This window comes from Ctenopharyngodon idella, chromosome 21 (assembly GCF_019924925.1).
Source record: "Ctenopharyngodon idella isolate HZGC_01 chromosome 21, HZGC01, whole genome shotgun sequence".
Taxonomy (NCBI): Eukaryota; Metazoa; Chordata; class Actinopteri; order Cypriniformes; family Xenocyprididae; genus Ctenopharyngodon; species Ctenopharyngodon idella.
In genome coordinates this window covers 7,547,051-7,563,026 of record NC_067240.1, presented here as the reverse complement: position 1 = coordinate 7,563,026, position 15,976 = coordinate 7,547,051, and the positions used below count along the sequence as shown (strand labels likewise).

General features: G+C 35.7%; 1 protein-coding gene and 1 long non-coding RNA gene across 8 annotated transcripts in view; one reads left to right on the top strand and one right to left on the bottom strand.

The window, feature by feature from the left end:
- Positions 1-222: 222 nt before the first annotated feature.
- On the bottom strand, positions 223-7,393 carry LOC127503465 (uncharacterized). 3 transcript variants are annotated; one of them, XR_007927095.1, is made up of 4 exons: positions 7,270-7,393; positions 5,703-5,887; positions 1,573-2,422; positions 223-1,324 (listed from the first exon to the last, which is right to left on the bottom strand). It is a non-coding gene; the product is annotated as an uncharacterized LOC127503465 (long non-coding RNA). The 3 variants fall into 3 exon arrangements; XR_007927096.1 differs by having other exon boundaries at positions 1,573-1,781; XR_007927097.1 differs by lacking the exon at positions 7,270-7,393 and adding an exon at positions 6,912-7,239.
- The window catches only part of LOC127503463 (calpastatin), a 46,423-nt gene continuing 37,688 nt past the window's right edge, over positions 7,242-15,976 (top strand). For 2 of the 5 annotated variants that reach the window (XM_051877339.1, XM_051877324.1), the window contains exons 1-2: positions 7,292-7,466; positions 11,217-11,270. In XM_051877339.1, coding sequence (XP_051733299.1) covers positions 7,422-7,466; positions 11,217-11,270 — 99 coding nt within the window. In that variant the 5' untranslated portion in view covers positions 7,292-7,421. Of the gene's footprint in view, positions 7,467-10,391; positions 10,600-11,216; positions 11,271-15,976 lie in introns of those variants that run through there. The other 3 variants (XM_051877319.1, XM_051877320.1, XM_051877340.1) reach the window with 3 other exon arrangements.

Below are 15,976 nucleotides of genomic sequence, written 5' to 3'. Positions count from 1 at the left end.
GTCACTTCAACTATTCGAGTTGTAGCCCTGGAACCAATTAATCTATCTATTTTAGTTAAAAGCACATGCACATTAAACTTCATTTGAGCTTACGCGCCAAAGTAATTTTGGCTTGACCTTTTCTATTTACACAATTTTATTAATATTTTTTACAACCCGAATTCCGGAAATGTTGGGATGTTTTTTAAATTTGAATAAAATTAAAACTAAAAGACTTTCAAATCACATAAGCCAATATTTTATTCACAATAGAACATAGATAACATAAATGTTTAAACGGAGAAATTTTACACTTTTATCCACTAACTGAGCTCATTTCAAATTTGATGCCTGCTACAGGTCTCAAAATAGTTGGCACAGGGGCAACAAATGGCTGAAAAAGCAAGAAATTTTGAAAAGATTCAGCTGGGAGAACATCTAGCAACTAATTAAGTTAATTGATATCAGGTCTGTAACATGATTAGCTATAAAAGGGATGTCTTAGAGAGGCAGAGCCTCTCAGAAGTAAAGATGGGCAGAGGCTCTCCAATCTGTGAAAGAGTGCGTAAAAAGATTGTGGAATACTTTAAAAACAATGTTCCTCAACATCAAATTGCAAATCTCATCATCTACAGTGCATAACATCATCAAAAGATTCAGAGAAACTGGAGAAATCTCTGTGCGTAAGGGACAAGGCCGAAGACATTTTTTGGATGCCCGTGGTCTTCGGGCCCTCAGACGACACTGCATCACTCATCGGCATGATTGTGTCAATGACATTACTAAATGGGCCCAGGAATACTTCCAGAAACCACTGTCGGTAAACACAATCCGCCGTGCCATCTGCAGATGCCAACTAAAGCTCTATCATGCAAAAAAGGAAGCCATATGTGAACATGGGCCAGAAGCGCCGTTGTGTCCTGTGGGCCAAGGCTCATTTAAAATGGATTGTTTCAAAGTGGAAAAGTGTTCTATGGTCAGATGAGTCCAAATTTGACATTCTTGTTGGAAATCACAGACGCCGTGTCCTCTGGGCTAAAGAGGAGGGAGACCTTCCAGCAAGTTACCAGCATTCAGTTCAAAAGCCAGCATCTCTGATGGTATGGGGGTGCATAAGTGCATATGGGCAGCTTGCATGTTTTGGAAGGCATTATGAATGCTGAAAGGTATATAAAGGTTTTAGAGCAACATATGCTCCCCTCCAGACGACGTCTATTTCAGGGAAGGCCTTGTGCATTTCAGCAGGACAATGCAAAACCACATACTGCAGCTATTACAACAGCATGGCTTCATCGTAGAAGAGTCCGGGTGCCGAATTGGCCTGCCTGCAGTCCAGATCTTTCACCTATAGAGAAAAATACGTCAAAGATGACCGCAAACTCTTAAGCAGCTGGAAACCTATATCAGGCAAGAATGGGACCAAATTTCAACACCAAAACTCCAGAAACTTTTGGAAAAGTTTAAACATTTGTTATGTTATCTGTGTTCTATTGTGAATAAAAAATTGGCTTATGTGATTTGAAAGTCTTTTAGTTTTCATTTTATTCAAATTTAAAAAACCTCCCAACATTTTTTATAATACTTCATATTTACCTTTCAGATAGTATTTTCTTCCCTTTTGTGACATATATCTGAGTGAAACAGCTTCTCGAATGAGATAAAACTGCTGGGTGGGACTTGATTTTGTCCATCGGGAATTGATTGGATGGTTGAGGTTTGCTATTGCTGTGATGTCATGTGATTGACAGGTTTTCCTCGTGCCAGTAAACACGTCATCAGAGAAGAGAAGAGAAGAGAAGTCGCTGCAAGAGGGAGCGGAAGTTATTTTGATTAAAGATTATGAGGACACATTAATAAAAAATTTCATGGTGAATTTAAAACTTTTAAAACTAAAATTAAATCTTTATTTTATGTTTTTATTTACATATTTACATTGTATATAAGTCGCTGCCACATTGCTATGCAGTTGCTATGGTCTGCTAAAAGTTTTTAGCATGTTGCTATGCAGTTGCTAGGGTCGTTACTAAGACATTGTAGGAGGATCACTGCAGGATGAGCTGAAATGCACTAAAATGTTGCTGTTTTAAGAATTAAGCTGCTTATTTTGACACAGAATTGTTTAATTGACAGGCCGTCTTGAGAATGTGGTGCTCATTATGCTGGAATTAAAGCATGTTGCAACTGTCAAACAATCAATGCCAAAGAAAGAAAATGGCAGCATCTCATTTCCTCTCAGAAAGAAATAGTGCTTTAGACTAGTTTTTCCACAGTCTTTCTGAGGGTTCTTCTTATCTGCTGTGCTGACAGAAGGTCACCTGAACATCTGAGATATCTCTAAAGCTCAAACCATCACACGGGTGCGTTAACCTAAAGGCTAATTGCTCCTGCAGCCGTGAACAGTGACATCCGTGAGGCCGTCACATCTCTCAACGTCATCCATGACCTTTCAAAATAAGGAGAGAGGAAAGTGACACTCTTCCCATGAGCATGACAGAGTAAAAGAAAATGTTTACATTTACTCTCTAGTATACCCTATTTGACAAAATTATATTTCAAACACATTTTAGTATAACAGAAACTTTCACAGTTTTGCTATGTTTTACCTGAAAGTCAATCAAACCTTCCTTTTATAAAAACTTGGGAGACCTTTAGTTTGGCTTTTAAACTTTGTAACCTGTGATGGTAATGATGGTAAAGTCTCATGAGCGAATGTTTTTCCTGTTTTCCTGTAACGCCAATAAAACTACAAAGACTCACTTACACCACAATGATGAATCTTAACTGTGAGATCATTTGAACTCTTACTGCCAACCAGTGGGCACTAAATACAGCCCCCTAAAACTTGACATTAATTATTTAACGTCCATTACACTTCATGGTAATTGCATTAAAATGCCAGGAGAAATACCCTAGGATAGATACCCCACCAATTTTTTTTTATTTTATTATTTTAGAATGATTTATTATTAACTAATATTTTAGCTTTTATTTTTATATTTTCCATTTTCATTTTAGTTTAAGTTTTTGTAATTTTATATACGATGTGCTTTTGTCCTCCATTTTTATTATTTTAGCATTATATATTATTTAATATTTTTAATTAGCTTTTATTTTTATATTTTCCGTTTAATTTTAGTTTAGGTTTTTGTAATTTAATGTATGGCGTGCTTTTGTCCTTTTTATTAGTTTTTTTGTTTTGTTTTTTTGTTTAAGTTCTCATTTCAGTTTTATTTTAATAAACGAAAATAATTTTTAGTTTTAATTTTTAATTACGTATATCAAATAAAATTGCAAATAATAAAATACTCAACATTCCTTGTAATTGAAATAAATTAAATAGCATTTTACTGGTTGTGAAGACTTTTAAAGAGATGGTTCACCTAAAAATGAAAATTCTGTCATCATTTACTCACCCTCAAGTAGTTCCAAACCTGTATAAATTTCTTTGTTCTGCTGAAGATATTTTGAAGAAAGTTTGTAACCAGGCCGGTTTGGGGCACCATTGACTTCCATAGTAAAAAAAAAAAAAACTATGGAAGTAAATGGTGCCCCAGAACTGTTAGGTTTCCCACATTCTTCAAAAATATCTTCCTTTGTGTTCAACAGAAAAAAGAAATTTATACAGGTTTGGAACAACTTTAGGGTGAGTAAATGTTGGGTGAACTATCTCTTTAAGCATACATATAAGTCACGCAAATGTTTCTGATAAAGACACGCTGCTATAGGATTCTGCAGAGTGAAAGACTTGTTCATCTAATTGGTTTTAGTAAATCAATACTTCCAGCCACTAGCGTGGACACAAAACAAACAGCTGATTTCATGAACTAGAGGTCAATAGATACTACAGTGGTGCCTTGAGAACTGAATGAATTAATGAGAGGCGAGCCAGCAACCCCTTTTAAATGATCGTGTCCCTTCTGTATTATCTGAGGTGGAGGACCTTATTCCACACACAGATAAAGACACACACTCATCCAAACGGATGGCAGTTAGGCCGCTAGTGCCTTTGTGTGGTTGAATGTTATCACTGTCACAGGGAGCCTGTAATTATCAAGCATTTAAAGGTTCCTGCAAACATGATGGCTCCACTCTGGACGCTTCCAGTATTGCAGATCTCAGTGTGGATACGCTTCACTTCTCTACTTCAGGGTGTTCTGTGAAGAATGAGTCACACTGCCTTCCTGGCTGCTGCCATTACTGATTACATTATAGACTGCTGGGAAATGAAAACCAATAGAGGGATGATGTAAATAAAAAGGTGGCAGAAGTGGATAATATTTTATCATGACACAACCTGCCTCATGCACACAATCTTAAATCATTAAACAGATGGCCTCTTTATAGAAATGATTTTTCCAGTGAACAATATTTTTGTACGCAATTATTGTACTATTTTGTTATATAAATATAGTCCAAACAAATTGTCTAAATTAGGTATTATATATTTATAATATATTATGACTATATAATATATTTTGAATTATTTCGAATTTGGAATCAATTTTATTTAATTTTTTATTTTACTATTATTTCGGTTGTGGATTAAATTCATGATCTGTGGCCATAAACTTAGCCAGTAAGTTAAGACTGTGTCTTAAGAACTAAATTGACACACTAGCAATTAGTCAAAGGTAAGTCTTGCTTTTCTGATTCAAATTAGACCAGTCTACCTAGTTATGTAACTGACTTTAAAAAGTAAAAAAAATTAGATGACCAACTTTTAAGACTAATCTAAGCAGTTTATGCAACCAACCCCTGATTAGCCTACTATAAATAGTAAATGGACTCAGTGGTAGTATCTATTTTATGACATCAATTTGCAAGGTAGAAAACTCACTGAGATGTATGGAAAGCGCGCCACCTGCTGGACTTTCATGGAAACGTTTGGTTCATTATGTGGCTTTATGCTGCCTTCACGTGCTGTCGGAATTATAAATACGAGTTTCCTAGGGGAAAATTGCACATGAACGCCCTCCTATTTCGAAACTTGAATGCGATAAGCTCGTAATCATGACTTCAGAAGTGGGAATTATCAAATTTCCAATAGCACGTGAAGGCAGCATAAATTACCAACATTAAGTGTATTTAAAGGGATAGTTCACCCAAATGAAAATTCTGTCATTCCGTGATTTACTCATCCTCAAGTTGTTCCAAACCTGTATGAATTTATTTCTGCTGAACAAAAAAGAAGATATTTTGAAGAATATGCGTAACCAAACAGTTGATGGGCCCAATCTCGCCAACAGAGGGTAGTATTGAACCAAAATATACAGCATTTGCCTGGATGTGAACAGAGCTGTATAAAAAACGTTATTTAAAAATGACAATTACCATGACAAACAAATCGTTGATAAGATCATTTTCGTTTTTATTTAAATCATAATTAAAGGTGCACTATGTACTTTTGGCGCTCTAGCGGTAAATAACCAAAACCGCATGCGTCTTGCGGAAGAACATTGTAGCCAGAGCTACTTCTCTCTCTTTATGTAGGCCTACATGAGAAGTCACGCAGGTATGACAACCTTAGTTTATCTTAATACGCCTCACTACACGATCGTTTACTGACAGACAGCTTTGAGTAATAGTGTATTGCTGTTATTTTAAACTTAAGCATACAGGCAAAGAAGATTAAAATGTACCATATGGATCAGACATTTTGTCACAGGAAGGGAACTGAGGGGAAATTATTTTAAATGAAGAACAAGAAAAAAAATTTATCATACCTTTGTGAGTCACTTGCAGCTTTCTTTCAGCTCTGAGCAAGAAATAAGGTGTGTTCGCTCTTGCGCTACTGCTCAAGAATGCTGAAACTTTTTCTGCAATATCTGTTGTTTCTGGTAGAAAGCACAGGGCCTCTTTCATGCAGGAGGGGATAATGACTGGGTTTTTCTTTTTTTCTTGTGTGTGTCTAAGAAAAGCAATAAACAGAAAGAAAGACAAACAGAAAACATTTCATTCCAAAAACCATTTGAGCTAGGGCTGTGTTCCTCACATAAAGCTATTATCAGGCTTGAAAGGCCTGATAGGCTAATTTTGAGGCTTGAAAGGCTTAGTTCCCTTTCATTTTAAAGGTAGGGTTGGCAATTTCGGACAGGATAGCAATAGCAAGTTAGCTTTGAAAGCAGCTCTCTAAAGCCACACCTCCTTCAAAACACATGAACGCATACAGCAGAGTCTGCAAAGCGTCACAATTACCTCATGTCTCAAAGCAGATAACATTACAATAATAATGAACGTAAACAATGTACAAAGCTCGGACTTGTACCACCTGACTGAGTCTGAGGACGTTAACGACTCTGGGTAGAACGTCAAGGGTTGCCATCTTGTAATTATGCTTAAGACATGGCGTGAACGCAGCATAAGCTTGTTGTTTTGGTTCAGGAAGAACTATAACGCTGCATTCACATCGCTGCGTTAACGCTTCTCATTTACTTTGAATGGGTGACGTCATGCGTTGCTGAACTGAATTGTGGGTTCTGTCACATCACTTCACTTCACTCACGTTGCTCACGGCAGAAGTTGAAGATTTCTCAACTTTTCAACCGCCAACGCAGGCGTCAGCCAATCAGATTGCTTTATGCAAAGGGTGCAAGGAAAGAAAATGAGGACGGAGGAATCAAAGGAAAGCTTTTTGGGGTGCTTCTCAATACTCAAACTAATGCTTCCTCGTTTCCTCGTGAGCTGGAAACCGATCAAAGAAAGCCATCTTGAAGGACATCTCAGTTGTTTAATTGCACCACGAGGAGGCGAGGAATGAGGAGCAAGGAAGCTTCCTGAGGAGTAATGAGCAAGCATACACGTCCTGAGACTTACAGAGAAGATATATGTACATGTTTCAATATTTAGACCACTTCTATTATTGTTTGCTCTCAGGATGTAAATAGTTTTAACCAGTATAACAAAAAGTGTTTATAAAAAATTACCTACCCTACCTTTAATTGCAGGGAGCACAATTCTACAGAATTTCTCTTTTGCTTTTCATGAAAGAAAAGAAAAAAAGTCTCTTGTTTTTCGAGGGTATGACAGTCGGATGAACTATTCCTTTAAGAAACGGAGGACAAATGAAAAGAAGCGTTTGAGGGGGCGTGGCACTGTTTGCCTCAGAACATGCATATGCGATATGCAACACATTAAAATTGATAAATAAAACTAGTAAAAACATCTAGATGTAAGTCCAAGAAAGTCAACGGTTAGTTCCAAGAAAGCCAGACACTGTTTGAACAAAGAGCTTGCATGCGCACACAAAAGCCACACAATATAGCCTCAAAACTAAGGAAAATTCATACTGACACAAAGTTGCACACACGCTTTGATTCTCCCCTAAGCCTCTGGCACAGATTGATTCTCTTACAGTCCACAGGAGGAGCAAACACTGTGACACAAGTACACCTCTGGTGAAAACAAAACTGTGTTTTTAAAGTCAGTGATCTTATTGCTTAGACATGCCGCGCAGAAAGAGAAGTCATGGTCCTAAGAAAAATGACAAGGTATGGTTTTTTTTTCACATAATTTATACTGCCTTGTGTTCTGTAACTCTCTGTAGAAAGGTAAAATGTGCAGTTGTTCATCTTTCTTAAAAACGCAATTTTCTTTGTGTAGCCTACTTTAATATAATCAGATTGATTTAGCCATATTAAATAAATATTTTCACTTTAAGGTAAACGGTCTGATTTAGGGTTGGGAACTGCTCTTATTCATAACAGATTCCCTTAAAAAAAAAAACCGAACCGATTTTTTAAAATAATTTTCGGCTCATTAATCGTTCTCGAGCGTGCATTCACCAACAACCAGAAGTTTACATTGATTCCCTGCATTTCTATTCTTTTAATACTTTTTACAGCGCGAAAACTACAGCGATCATTGCAGCCCGATTCCCGAACGGATGACTCTTAGAACGATTCTCGAACGATTGACTCTTAGGAGCCGGTTCTCTTTAGTGAATCAAATCATTCAGCGTAACCAGTGTAAACTGATTCCCAAACGAATGATTCTTATGAGCCGATTAGAAGATTTTACTTATTTAATCTGACTCTCCGAACCGCAATTTATGTCATGTCATGTAGGGGAGAGTGGGGTAAGATGAGCCATTTTTTTACTTACGTGGTCCTCAAGATAAGGGGAAATGAGGCAGAAGTACAATTAAAGTATTTAAAGTAATTTCAGGATGTTTCCTATCATTTTAAATGATCAGAATACATATATGACAGAGGGTTCTAAAAATATGGCATCTTATAAAAAAGTGTTCCAGGTTAGGGATAAGTTGAGCCGAGTCAGTAGGTGGGTGTAAACTGACCATCTAGCTGAATCTGAATCAAACCCATGTGAAATTGTAAAGATAATGTACCTATTTTAAAAACTAATTTAATAATCAAATTTCCTTTTACAAATATTTTGAAAAAAAAATATTTTACAAATATTTCTTTTTTTAAAGCTAAATTAAACAACATAAAACCAACCAAATGAAGTTTAAATTTTAGTATCTTTAATTGTCTGCATTTCTGAAACAATATGTTGAACATCAAACTTGTTACCTTCCCATAAACAAACTAAACAGAGAGTTTGAGTAAAATTAAATAAAAACTAATAAGAATGAATAAATGTCACTGAAACTAATAAACATTTTAGTCAAAAGGTTCTTGACGTGGTAGTTTTTCTGCAATGTTGACCATGATTAAACATCCTCAGAGAAGGATTTGGTGTACTTGTACACTATTCCTATCAAATAAACTTGAAAATAAAGATAAACTAAACCAGTTGCGTAATATTACATTGAAATGACACCAGTTTATACTTTAGATTTAACTTAAATTCATTGCCTTATGGTGGGGTAAGTTAAAACGCTGGCTCAATTTACCCCACAGCATTTGGCTCACTTTGCCCCATAGCTGCCATTTTAGGAAAAGCTAGCTAGCTTACCAATTCAGAATAATATTTAGCTAAATGACTTGCATAATTTTATACGTTGCTAAATCACCAATATGCATCATAAATAGTTTTAGACCTGGACAAATTTGCTTTGATGAAACAGCCATTATCTGTTATGTTAAAATTTTACTTTGACAAGCCAAAAACATTTTTTTAAAGTAAATAAGCGACTCCTCCCACGTGCTTCTCCTTTTCACAGTCTGGCAGAAATGATGGGTGGTTTTAAAATATATGGTCACATGACAATAAAATGGTAGTACGGTTGCCAAGATACAGGGGGTGGGTCAACTAACCCACTGGCTCATCTTACCCCACTCTCCCCTACGGGTCTCAATTAAGGCCCGTTCACACCAAGAACGATAACTATATAAAGATAACTATAACGTTAACTGTTATATTTGCATTCACACCAACGAACAGTAACAATCTGTTTATTCTAAGCTCACGCGCTGCGGTTTTAAAGTGTGTACAACATGTTTTTGTTGTTCTTGTTACATTTACAAGGCTTTAACCAGCAGATATCCTCAGCATGCTATGTTTCGAGTGAATCTAGCTAGTGTAATAGATCTAATCTAACAGTAAATTTAGCGGACGAAGTCGATGGAATAAAAACAACGCCTAATCTTTTTCACTGCAACTTCAAAGTAAAGACAATGTTGTTGAAACTAGCGCTGGATACCTGAGGTAATTTTATATTACACTGTTTGATAGCCTGACATTATGAACTCGTTTTTTGACTTGTCAAACAACTGTGGCTTTTTCTGGACTTTGGCGATTAACTTCTCCGCAAGGTCGTCCGCCATTTTAAATGCGCGAGCCCTTGAATTAGAATGGATTCTGATTGGCTGTCAGTGTTTTACCGTTCAACAGCTGGAAAAAATCGTTCTGAAAGTGATCCCAACGATATCGTTTCTCTATAGCGTTATTATCGTCATAGCTGTGGTGTGGACAGTGCTATTATTTTATATTTAGAACGATTTTTAGAACTATATCTTTATCGTTATCTTTATAGTTATAGTTATTGGTATGAACAGGCATACGTCCGATTTGAAGTAAACCAAGAGCGGTTCAGAAAATGACAAGTTTTGAGTCTTGTTTTCTTTGGATTTAAGAGTAAAATAAGGTCTGCTGTTGTTATTAACTTTACTTGAATAGACTCGTTTGTAAAGTAGGCTAAGCAAGCATGTTAAGCAAAAATGTGCTTTTGAGACCGCTTGTTTTTAAAAACATAAGTTGCATGAACTCGGAATATGAAGTAATCTCGTGAATCTTTAAGACTGCAAACTAAGTAGTGTTAAACTTTCTGCGTATGTTTCTGTGTAAGCCCATTGCAAGGCACTTCTGTTGCAAACTGTTGCGCAATAGAAAGGAATGCTTGTGTTCTAGACAGCTTATCTGCATTTTTAATGCGCAATGCAAATTAAGCTTCAGCATTCACATCGCAAAATGAAATGCAAAAGAGTACACCACATCTTCAAACCAAGAAAAACCGCCCCGTTCATTTCTTTGCTGTAATTATCAGTGTTCTGGTACCCGCGTTCACGGGAGTGGCTTTATCTGAGAACGAGACAGCAGCACACCTCACTTGAATGAAAGAAGCTGGCGAACGTAACTCTAGGAAGACTTTAGCAGACTTTCTAACCTTTAAGCGACGCGTTTTGAGCCATGGCGTATGCTGCGTATTGGGCGAGCATCGTAAGTAGATCCGTATGCTTTCAACTGCACCGAAAACTTTAACTTCATTTATAAAACGACTCGTAGTGATCAAAGGAGGTTCCTTTAAAGAGTTGACAAATGTAAACACATCAGGATTAGGCTGACCGTTGTACTTGTACACACAAGCTCACTTACTAAAAAAACAATGGGTTACTATTAGAAATTGGGCGTTGTCTGATTTGTAGGTTTTAATGCGTTTGCATGGATTATAAAGTTTCCTGTACTGGTATGAGTCGCATTGCAATTGTAAAATCGGAAAGAAAGTTGTCATGGCTTATACACTGAAAAATAAAATTAAAATCAGTGTCAACCTACAAATAATAAAATTAGTTAATTTATGTTCTAAAGTAGGCTATTATAATCTAAAATTCAAGGAGAAATGACAGAAATTGTCAGGTTAAATGGAAAAAATCTATGTCAAAAATAGAATAGCTTTTGAGTCAGTTTATGCTTTTGACTATTCTGTAAGGTTATATTGCTCAGATAGACTTGTTGATTATTCATCATATTGGGTGTAGTGACATGTTAAAGCCTTAGGTTATTGTAAATTTTGACAGGTCGCTAAATCACTTTTCTTTGTCTTCATTTCTTTCTAGAATAGTGACACTTCATTACAAAAAGTCAGTGTTCCTCAGACCTCAAGATTCCAGGTAAGCCATAATTTACAGTTTTATATTTAATATGTGTTGTTTTGAAATTATAATTCACATTAGAATATGCTCAAGTATGTCCCATAGTCATGGAAAACTTGGAAATATCAGATTTTTAGAATGCTTTCCATGCAATGAAAGTCATGCAAATTAACAAAATCTAGAAAGTCATGTTTATTTCTATAGTACAAATAGAGTTTTATAGGTATACTCATTGGCTTGAAATTGCACTTTGTGAGTGTGATGTCTATGAAATATTTTTTTAATAATAATAATAATAAAAGCTCTGTATCCAGTGACAGTGAATGACTGAAAAAACATGGAAATGTATTCAAATTGCTATATGAATGCAATTTTTGTATAGTCATAATTCATTGATCAAGTATATACTTCTCATGCTTTGGCTTTTAATGTAGCATTGACACCCTCTTGTGGACTATAATAGTCCTTGCCAGTCACAGCCTTGCACTTTAGCTGAGTTATTGCTCCCAGTCAGGCTAGTGTCACATATATAAACTATATTTCTGCAAAGCCATGAATGTTTTATAACCCAGCTCTGCAGTGTTTGCACATCCAGCCCAGTAAATGTAAAACAACATTCCTTAATGACAAAAGTCTCCATCTACTTCAGACAGAGAGTCGTACCCACAGAAACAATTGCATTTATGAATGTGTAGTGCATTAAATATATTGATTTTGTATAGCTATATGCACTTGTTTGCTAGTACGTCCCTGGTCAGGCTGCAGTGTTTCAGTGTCCCGTGACAGTGTCGTGAAATGCTCTCAGGGACATTTTGTTACTATATATATATATATATATAACCTGAAACTCATCAGGAGCTCCAGTTACAGTGGCACTGGGCACTGGACTGGCAACTCCAGGGCCCGCTAAACTCAGTATAATAAGGCATAATGTTAGCTAGTATATTATGATACAGGATAGTTTTAGGAGGATAAATTAAACAAAGTTTGAACATGTATCGCTGAGTGTTTCTCAAGATAACACAGCTGGTTTGACTCGCTCGGTAAGCTCGCAGAAGAAATGCTCAGGTGTGTCTGCAGGTGTCTGACATTATGGATGCCAGAGAATCTCACGCATAAACATGTCTGTTGTTCAGAGATCTTTTTATCAGCTTAAACCATTAATGACAATTAGTCGTCTTCTGCCTTCAGGTGTTAATTTCAGTTAATGTTCTCATAGCTTGAGACTAAGTGCTTCTGAAAGTTACAGGAAGGTATGTGGGTGTGTCGAACCTTTTGTTTTACAAAAATCAAGTGTTTGTGTGTGTGCACATGTGTGCACAAATGCAGGATGTTCCTCTGCGAAAGGTCGAGGCTCGCTTGTTCCTTTATGTATTGAGCTAACATAAAAGTGTCAGTTGCATAGCTGTCGATGGAGGGACAGAAATCTCTCAGATTACATTAAAATATCTTCATTTGTGTTCCAAATATGAACAAAAAGGAAAGGAACAAACAAGTTATTCATATGTAGGACATCATTGCTTTAGTTTCTATGTTTCTCATTTTACATGTACACTACCATTCAAAAATCTGGGCTCAAGACTTTTAAATGTTTTATAAGTCTCTTCTGCTCACCAAGACTTCATTTATTTATTAAAAAATACAATGAAAATAATAATGTTGTAAATATTATTCTTTATTTTTAATACATTTTAAAATATAATTTATATCCGTCATGACAAAGCTGAATTTTCAGCATCATTACTCCAACTTCTGTCAATACTTACGAATACGAATGAGATCATCCTACATTAGGTTTCAGGTTAAAAAAAACTGACTGACCTCATAATTTAGATTTGACTTTAGTATAGTTTGACTGTGACTGTTGTTATCTATTGCAGCATTTGTGCCCTCTGTTAAGTGGCCCTCTGGAAATAATTAGCCATGTGAGTTTATAGTATCAGGTTCCTTGGGGCTTCTTTCTCAATCGACACTATGCGGATTGATGCTAAGCGTTTCAGTGTGCTGCTGTTGATTAATGCTTCATATGTCGAAATGAAGCCCCCAGGAATGCAAGTCAACATCTCCAGTCAGGTGGTGTCTTTGAGAGTTGAGAGGATTGATATCTCTTAAATTAAGCAATAAGGTATGAGAGGATGTGCTATATTTTGAATATACTACTTTGGAGAAGTAAAGGTTACATATTTGATTATTCTCAGAGTATAATAATACACCGAAAATGGAAGATTAGGATTTGTTTCTTTCACTGAAGCAACATGAAAACCTTGTTTTATGACGGCCTCTTCCCAACTGGGAACTGAAAATCCCCTACCTTAGTAATGCTACAAGAATTAAATTTTGTTGTTTTTAGTCAATTTAATTGAAATTATTAAGTTAAAATATCACTTTTCACATTTTTTTACAGCATTTTACTTACTTAAAGGGAACTTAAGGAATAAAGGGTTAGTTCACCCAAATATAAAAATTCTCTCATCAGTTACTCTCATGTCGTTCCAAACCCGAATAAATGAAACTTTCGTTCATCTTCGGAACACAAATTAAGTTATTGTAATGAAATCTGAGAGATTTTTTGTCCCTCCATTGACCGTCTACACAACTACCACTTTGACACTTCAAAAAGTTCATAAAGAGATGTAAAATTAATCCATATGAATTGAGCAGGTTAGTCCAAATTTTCTGAAGGGACATGATCGCTTTATATGATGAACAAATTCAATTTAGTCTTTTATTCACATAAACAATCATCAATGCACACATCAGTTATGGTAAAGAGAAGTTCAAGCATGCTTGCTTGACAAGCAAGGTTTGTTCTTGCGCGTCAAGCAAGTACGGTTGAGCTTCCACAAGAAACAAAAAGGTTTGATCTTGCGCAAGCAAGTACGGTTGAGCTTCCACAAGAACCAATGAGATTTGTTCTTGCACATCAAGCAAGTACGGTTGAGCTTCCACAAGAACCAATGAGGTTTGTTCTTGCGTGTCAAGCAAGTATGGTTGAGCTTCTGTTTCTGTTCGCTGATCAATGTTTATATGTGAATAAAAGCAAAAGTCAATCTTATCACTATATATAGCGATCATGTCGCTGAAATTTGGACTGAACTACTCAATTCATATGGATTAGTTTAGGATATCTTTATGAACTTTATGAAACGTAAAAAAGTGTCAGTTGCGTAGCTGTCTATGGAGGGACAGAAAGCTCTCAGATTTCATTAAAATGTCTTCATTTGTGTTCTGAAGATGAACGAAAGTTTTATGGGTTTGGAACAACATGACAGAGAGTAAATGATGACAGAATTTTCATTTTTGGGAGAACTAACCCTTTAACATCTCTAATGCAAAGACCACTTTACTTAAACTTGACTGCACAAGTTTCTGAAAGATTATTTAATTACTTTCAGGCAGTGAATTGACTCCAAATAGAGTTTGTAGGTAAGCCAATTTCTCATGGTATAAAAAATTTCAAAGCTCTTTGACACAGATTGGCTGTCTTTTGACACAGTTGTCCAACACGCATAACTGCATGTCCACATCTGATTGAACTTGAATTGTCAGTTGGAAATTATGGAGGTTCACACCCAAGCCTGTCTCACTGAACAGGCATGCTTTGTTCTCAGCATTTGGGGTGGATAGCTGCACACCGTGTTTTGGCATTTGAGGCGAATGTTTCATAAGTGCAAGTCACTGATTTTAACTCTGCACATTTAAAACATGATTGAGAAGCTCTTGCAAGACACTCAATGTAAAGATATTATGCTTCCTTCCCTTGAAATGTGACTTCTTGCTGGTTACACATGCTGATTAGGAATATTTCTAGGGAATTGTTTGGCTAGCATGCTTTAGATTAGTTATACTTGGCAGCAGACACACTAATAAAGCACAGGAAGTCTAGCCCTGACCCTTGCATTCGTACACTCATGTTTTGTCATATATAGTCCCTGCCACTATGTTTTATAAGTCAGAGCACTTTTGTTCCAATTAGTTTGTACTTTGTTTCATTTGTTGGTTCATGAATTTTAGTGTTTGTATGCACGTCTTTCAAATGCACCATAAAAACAGCCATAAATGTTTACCTTTGGATCATACCGTGTGAACATGCAAACATACACCCTGGATATCCCTGCTTTAAGGCAAGACACTACAGGCAAAACCATTTTTATTTTGAAGTAGTCAATTTTAAGATTTTGGGCTATTTGGCTTTTCATAGCATGTTTTTTTTTTTTTTCCAGACTAGTAGACAGAAAACAGAAAAGACACATTTATGTGTTTATTGTCTTTCACTTTATCTGTCTATAGATTTTAATTATATTTAAATACGTTTATTTAAAAGACATTTTATTCCTACTTATATTCTGAAGGTTTTTATAGAGGTTTTTTTTTAATCATTTTTATACATTTTATTCTTAAAAACAGGGTGATTTTTTTTTTTTTTCCAAATTGATAGAGTGATAAAAAGAGATCCCTTCTGTAAAAACCTTTGACTATGTATTATATGCCAACAAAATGAAAGATGAATTTTTAACCTGGCTTTATGTTCATATTTTTGTTCTGGAAATGTATGCAAATGAGTACATATTTAATTATTAATGCACCATTTGCATATTTAAATTTATTTATAATAGTTGTATTTCAGAAAACTTGTTATACAAATAAAATGTCTGCAAATGTAATCAATCAACTGGGTAAGAATGGTGATATCTATTAGTAATTTTTTTTTACCCTATTCACTT